The sequence below is a fragment of the Miscanthus floridulus genome, chromosome 18, assembly GCF_019320115.1.
Source record: "Miscanthus floridulus cultivar M001 chromosome 18, ASM1932011v1, whole genome shotgun sequence".
Taxonomy (NCBI): Eukaryota; Viridiplantae; Streptophyta; class Magnoliopsida; order Poales; family Poaceae; genus Miscanthus; species Miscanthus floridulus.
This window is the reverse complement of record NC_089597.1, coordinates 43,137,547-43,144,646: the sequence shown is the minus strand read 5'-3', so window position 1 is coordinate 43,144,646 and position 7,100 is coordinate 43,137,547. Positions and strand designations below refer to the sequence as shown.

Here is a 7,100-nt window from a genome sequence, read left to right as displayed (position 1 = left end):
ATGGCACGGAGGGAGGGGTAGATGACGGAAGCCCACCTTTGCTGGACGATGCAGGGCGCCTGGGAGATTGGCCTGGATGCTGCGGGCGAGGAAGGGGAGGTGAGGGACGAGGGTCCGAGGAAGGCAGAGACGATATTACCTGGATTTGCTGGCGGGCGAGGCCTCGCGCGCACCGTCACGTGGGCTACGACGCTAGGGTTTTGCCCGCGATGGGGCTCCCGTGCTATCACGGCACAACATCGGTCGCCCCGGAACCGGGAAGAGGAGGGTTGGAGCACGCAGCGCTGGTAGTAGAGGCTGAGCGCGCTGCGAATCAGAGCCGGCGAGGACGGAGTGGCGTTTCCGTGGCGGCGACGGCGCCGTGGTTACCAGCGGCATGGCCGCAACCTCGGGGAGGGGGGTTACTTGTGATCTGTGAGAGGGAATCGGAAGAGCACTGTAGCTAAGTCGCCACGTCTAGAGACGTGTATATATATATATATATATATATATATATATATATATATATATATATATATATATATATATATATATATATATATATATATATATATATATATATATAGAGAGAGAGAGAGAGAGAGAGAGAGAGAGAGAGAGAGAGAGAGGGGTAGATCTGTTCCACTTAGAAAGAATCGATAAATAGACGAGACAGAAAAGAAACAGTTGCTTTTGGGCTGCAAGAATCGTGTAGGACTGTCGGGGAAAGATTTTGCAACAAGCCCGTTGAAGGCCGAACCTCCACAGCCCAATAGAGAAAAGAGCGCATCCCGCTGGGCTGTGCGGGATCTCGCTCCCGTTTTCTCTCGGCAGAAACAACAGCTCAGCAGAATACAATATCAACCAAGTCAAAGATTCCCGCAACTGGAGCTGTTGGCGAGAAGTCGCGACAGCGATCGATCGCGCGGCCTTTGTTTGTGTCCCTTATATACGACGGGCGGTTCGTCCGTTATGTGCTTCGCTTGGAGGCTCCGCCGCCGCCTCCATCTCCTCCTCGTCTCCTCGCCGCGCGCGGGCCTGTACGTTCTCGCCGGTTCTGTACTATGCCTTCATGTGTGTGTTCATTCAATCATTCACACACGCCGCAGATCGACGATGGCCGCTGGCGGCGCCGGCGCGTGCCCTCCGCCGGGGCTGGGTTTCGCCGGGGAGTACTACTCGGTGGTGGACGGCGTGTGCAGCCGCGACGGCAGCTTCTTTGGCGGGAAGCCGGTGCTGGCGCAGGCCGTCGGGTACGCCGTCGTCCTCGGCTTCGGCGCCTTCTTCGCGCTCTTCACCTCCTTCCTGGTACTTTTATTTACTTTGTCCCCCCACACTGATGACTGGTGCGAGACTCTCTCGCTTGATGATTCTTCTCTGGTGCTATTTGGCGTGCGCATTGCATTTCACACACAACGACCATTGCTAGCTTGCATGATTGGTGTGGTGGTAATTTTTCTTTTTTTTTTCAAAAAAAAAACTATGTCAATGAGAGCATGAATTTGCACGAAAAATTCGGAAAATCTACCACTCGTAATGCCTAGGTCAATAAAAGCAAGTTCAAAAAACTCTATATAGAAAACGATGTTTATAAAAATGACTCTCGAAATGATGATTTAGAGAGTGATATCTAGAAAAGCATCTGACAGATACTCTAAGGGGCGTTTTTGCACGAACTCAAATAGTGGGAGATGCAATGAATATTCATCTTTGCACGCGAAACTAACTCTAATCCACTACTAATGTAAGGCGTCGACTTTGCAATTTGAGCTTAGAAAATAAACAGTTGATGACTTGTATTTCGATGTGGCCTGATTCCGTTTTACCGAAAATATGGGCAGGATCATGCGTGTGCGGAATTGAATGAAGCACCAAGTTGCACGTGCGCCCGATTTGACTTTGGATTATTTTTCGTTTCCTAAAGTCAAGTTTGGTTTTTCTTTCCGCAACAGTGACCGTGATATGATATATGCCTAAGCACCATGCACCAATTATACATAAGAGATTTAATCAAAGTTTGACTGTGTGAGAACGAAAGCTAAACTATCGTACAGAAATTGCGTTTGTCCTCGTCGCGTCCCTTTCGAGAGTTACAGACAAAATATAACTGACGCACGAATTCCTTTTATTTTTGTAACTAGGACTTTTTGATATAATAGCAAATATATCCGTACGATACAGTGGAACTTACAACTTTGCTCAATTATATGGATAACTAGCGGCTTAAAGATTTAACGATCATGTCATGCATTCTAATTTATCCTACAATGGAATTAAAACTTTGCTCAATTATGTAGATGACTAACGGCTTAAAGTTTTAACGATTATGCCAAGCATTCTAATCTATCTTACAACTGAACTTGGTACTATGCGATATGCGTAGATGTACGCTACTCTAACTCGTATATGTATAGGTATGACAGACTTAGATTTATTTAATGATTGTGTCATGCGTTTCAATTTGGTTTGCAATTAGACTCTGCATCATGCCTGCTAACTCGTACGACCACTACAGTGCGGACCATGAAAACATTCATATTCCAATTTGTTTGAGGATCTTTTTTTTTTGCGAGACAATTTGTTTGAGGATCAAACTCTACATCTTGTTTGGACACGCTACTCTAACTCATATAGCATCGGTATTTGGGCGCTTGTTTATACTTGCTTTTATGAGACAAATATTTTATCATGGTAAAATGTTAAAAGTAGTATTCCAGGAGAATGACAAATATGTTTCATAAATGTTTCTGAGTCCCAGACTGGAAAAGGTCACTCATGAAGTTTTAAGAACCGTTTTGACTTTGGACAAAGGACAGAACCTTTGAAACTCATGAGATTCTTATGGGAGAGTTTTTTCCATATGAATCTGTACAATTTCCTCGATAAAAGCGCATTGTTTGTATTTTTAAATTCTTATCTTAATTACAATGATGCGCAAATCTTTTACGTATTCGAGATTTTTTTTATAGAATTTATAAGATGAGGTTCAACCTCACAGAAGAATTTATCTGGGTGTGTCTTTCTTTTCTAATTAATGTGTTCCATCCAGGGCCCAATTTGTTATGGAAATAAGGGTAAAAGAAAGAAGATCCCAAATTATTTGATTTCGAAGGAAAAATAATCCATGTACGAGTGGCATGCAATTTATAGGATTATAACCCAGTGCTCCTGCAGGTGTGGCTAGAGAAGCGGTATGTGGGATCGCAGCACACCTCGGAGTGGTTCAACACGGCTGGACGGAGTGTCAAGACTGGCCTCATCGCCAGCGTCATCGTCTCCCAGGTAACATACTCACTCTACTGACACTTGCTCATTTCCCTTGATTTGTTTGTCTTCAGTTTCAGTCACATACTAGCAGTTGGAATTAGCTAATGAATTCATGGAATGGATCAATGGATCACGCGTCGAATCGAGCAGTGGACATGGGCGGCAACAATCCTGCAGAGCTCGAACGTGGCGTGGCAGTACGGCGTGAGCGGCCCTTTCTGGTACGCCAGCGGCGCCACCATCCAGGTGCTCCTGTTCGGAGTCATGGCCATCGAGATCAAGCGCAAAGCGCCCAACGCGCACACCGTCTGCGAGATCGTTCGCGCACGGTGGGGACGAGCTGCGCACGCCGTGTTCCTGGTGTTCTGCCTCGCCACCAACGTCATCGTCACGGCCATGCTGCTGCTCGGCGGCTCCGCCGTGGCGAACGTGCTCACGGGCATCAACGTCTACGCCGCCAGCTTCCTCATCCCGCTTGGCGTCGTCGTGTACACGCTCGCGGGCGGGCTCAAGGCCACGTTCCTCGCCAGCTACACCCACTCTGTCGTCGTGCACGTCGTGCTTGTCGTCTTCGTCTTCCTCGTCTACACCTCCAGCCACCGGCTCGGCAGCCCCCGGGTGGTGCACGACCACCTCACCATCGTGGCTAGCGCGGTGCGGGACTGCTCCGCCCCGCTCTCGCACTCGGACCAGGCGTGCGGCCCCGTGCACGGCAACTTCAAGGGCTCCTACCTCACCATGCTCAGCTCCGGAGGCCTCGTCTTCGGCATCATCAACATCGTCGGCAATTTTGGCACCGTATTCGTCGACAACGTAAGCCTAATCTACATACATTCAGGAATCAGGATATGGTACGTACGAATCAATTCCATTTGTGTAATGTCATGCTCGCGGTGCAGGGCTACTGGATGAGCGCGATCGCTGCCCGTCCGTCGTCGACGCACAAGGGGTACCTGCTGGGTGGGCTGGTATGGTTCGCGGTGCCCTTCTCCCTGGCCACCTCGCTGGGTCTCGGCGCGCTCGCTCTGGACCTCCCCATCACGGCAGCCGAGGCGGCCAAGGGGCTTGTCCCGCCCGCCACTGCCACCGCGCTCATGGGCAAGTCCGGCTCCGTCCTGCTCCTCACCATGCTCTTCATGGCTGTAACATCGGCCGGCTCGGCCGAGCTGGTGGCCGTCTCCTCCCTCTGCACCTACGACATCTACAGGACGTACATCAACCCGGACGCCTCAGGCGAGCAGATCCTCCGCGTGTCCAGGGCCGTCGTCTTCGCCTTTGGTTGCCTCATGGGCGTCCTGGCCGTCATCCTCAATCTCGTGGGCGTCTCCCTCGGATGGATGTACCTGGCCACGGGCGTCATCATCGGCTCCGCCGTCATCCCCATCGCGCTGCTGCTGCTGTGGAGAAAGGCCAATGCCTTGGGTGCCATCCTCGGCGCCGTCACGGGCTGCGTCCTCGGCGTCACCGTCTGGCTCTCGGTCGCCAAGGTGCAGTACGGGCGCGTGGACCTGGACAGCACCGGCCGGAACGCGCCGATGCTGGCGGGGAACCTGGTGTCCATCCTGGTGGGCGGGGCGGTCCACGCGGCGTGCAGCCTGGCGTGGCCGCAACACTACGACTGGGAGAGCAGCCGGCAGATCACCACGGTGGAGAGCGTCGCCGCCGACAGTGACCTGGCGGAGGAGCTCAAGGAGGAGCGGCTGGTGCACGCGAAGCGGTGGATCATCAGGTGGGGCGTGGCGTTCACGGCCGTGATCGCGGTGGTGTGGCCCGTGCTGTCGCTACCGGCGGGGAGGTACAGCGTCGGCTACTTCACGCTGTGGGCTGTCATCGCCATCGCGTGGGGCACGGTCGGGTCGGCGGTGATCATCTTCCTGCCGCTGGTGGAGAGTTGGGACACTATCTGCAAGGTGTGCGAGGGCATGTTCACCAACGACGCTGTCTACGAGCGCCTCGACGAAATGAACCTGCGCCTCAAGGCCATCATGGCGGACATGCCCGAGGCGGAGGAGCGTTACCAGGAGATGCAGAAGGAGAAGGGCCTTGGCGCCATGGAGATGGTGCATCCTGCATCCAGTAACCGCCCGTCCATGGTCGCCAAGGACGATGGAGATGATCTTTCGCGGGCTTAAGATCAAATATTAACATTATATTCTTCCGTATTGATGAATTCGCAGATTCAGTATATATCTATATCAGTATCAGGCTAGCGGAAGCTAGCTTTGTGTATCTCATGCCGCGTAGTGTTTGTACAGGCAATAAATCTCGAACTGAACGAACCATAAACTTGTTCGATTAGTTTGTACTATAGCCAGCTTGTCTATATTCTTGCTCTTATATTTGGCTAACGTCACAACCTTGATGTATGGAGTCCACCAGTGCGACCTTGACCTATGGAGTCCAGTGCACGTACAACACGGCTATGTCACGCATTTTGCAAAGAAGCTCCTTGCAAAGCTAGGAGCAGGCCGAGGATGACAACTCGTGCTCCCAGACGAGGCGTGGAGGGTGCGTTGTACAGGGTCGTCACCTCCAACTCCAAGTGACGCCGAGGCATGGATCGAGGCATCCAGCTGTGGCACACGGGGGAGCTGCACACAAAAATCCTTGTACCCACCCAGCATATATGTTGTCTGGGAAAGTGTAAACCGAAGGCAACTTCAGTAAAATAGATGTTTATCGTCACAAACTCACAATATTTTATCTTGAGATTCGTGCATTAAGTACTTCTAAAGAAAAAATTCTTGCATTTGGCGGAGACTAGCAAACATGCCCGTGGGTTGCAACGGAAGAAAAAAACTATCAAATGTTCAAGAAAAAACAGTGATCGGAATGATACATACCTATTTATGTGTATGCACAAAATTTTAAAGCTATAGTTTATTTTAAGATGAGTATTACATCAATAATATAAGTTAATATTGGCAATAATATGACATTGTCCTATTAATCCAATATCAAATTTAAAATATATTTTTGATATTTTTTTCTCCTATTACAAAGCAGAGAAATATTTACTTGTAAATATATCATAATTTTAATTTCTTAATATCCATATGCAGGTACAGTTAATATATGAGTTCCACAACTTCACGACTTCTTTGTAGACCCATAAAAAGTTACAATTCTAATATTGGATCAAAATCAGCAAGAAGTTAGTTGTTGACGTGTCAAAACTCAAAACTTGTTCGTCCGCTGATAATTACAACTGGAGTTCTCACTCCATTTTTCACATGCTAGCCCTCATTGGGAATTGTACCAGGCCGAACGGAATAACAAATTGCTCAAGCTTTCAGTTTACATTTCATTAGTCGGACCATGGCTAAACCAGATTATAATAAGTTTTTAATTAAAATTTCAAATTACGTGTATTGGTGGTGAAAATCTCTGTTTTTTAAGAAAGAGGGTTCAAAGATCCATGGTATTATATTTATTATTATTATTTGTTTTTGGCATTTATAAGAAAAACACAAAAAATAGAAGAACTTAGAACCGAAAGGTGGTGGATGTGGATAAAATAGAAAATAGCAAACATGCCCGTGCGTTGCAATGGAACATGATACTTCTTGGTACTTCATACTATTGTTAGGCCAGTCTCAACGGAGGTTTCATCAGAGCTTCATAGGCATTAAATATGCACCATACTGATGAAGAGAGATGATAAAAGTTTCATGAGAGTAGAGAGAGTTTTATGGGAATGAAACTCTTTTGCAATATTTCCAAAATATGGATGTGTTAGAAACTGAGACATGAAACTCCAACTAACACTGACCTAGACGCAAGTTGTTCTAACTCATAGATACAGATCTTGAGTCTGGGTCACTTACGTGACATAGAAGGTGTAAGGGAAGGGT

At 48.5% G+C, this 7,100-nt stretch overlaps 1 protein-coding gene across 1 annotated transcript; it reads left to right on the top strand.

The window, feature by feature from the left end:
• Window positions 1–896: 896 nt before the first annotated feature.
• Window positions 897–5,608, top strand: LOC136521440 (urea-proton symporter DUR3-like). Its single transcript, XM_066515179.1, has 5 exons — window positions 897–1,019; window positions 1,089–1,287; window positions 3,154–3,261; window positions 3,397–4,059; window positions 4,146–5,608. The coding sequence occupies exons 1-5, from the start codon at window positions 952–954 to the stop codon at window positions 5,376–5,378; spliced, it is 2,271 nt and encodes a 756-aa protein (XP_066371276.1). The 5' UTR covers window positions 897–951; the 3' UTR covers window positions 5,379–5,608.
• The last annotated feature ends 1,492 nt before the right edge of the window (window positions 5,609–7,100 follow it).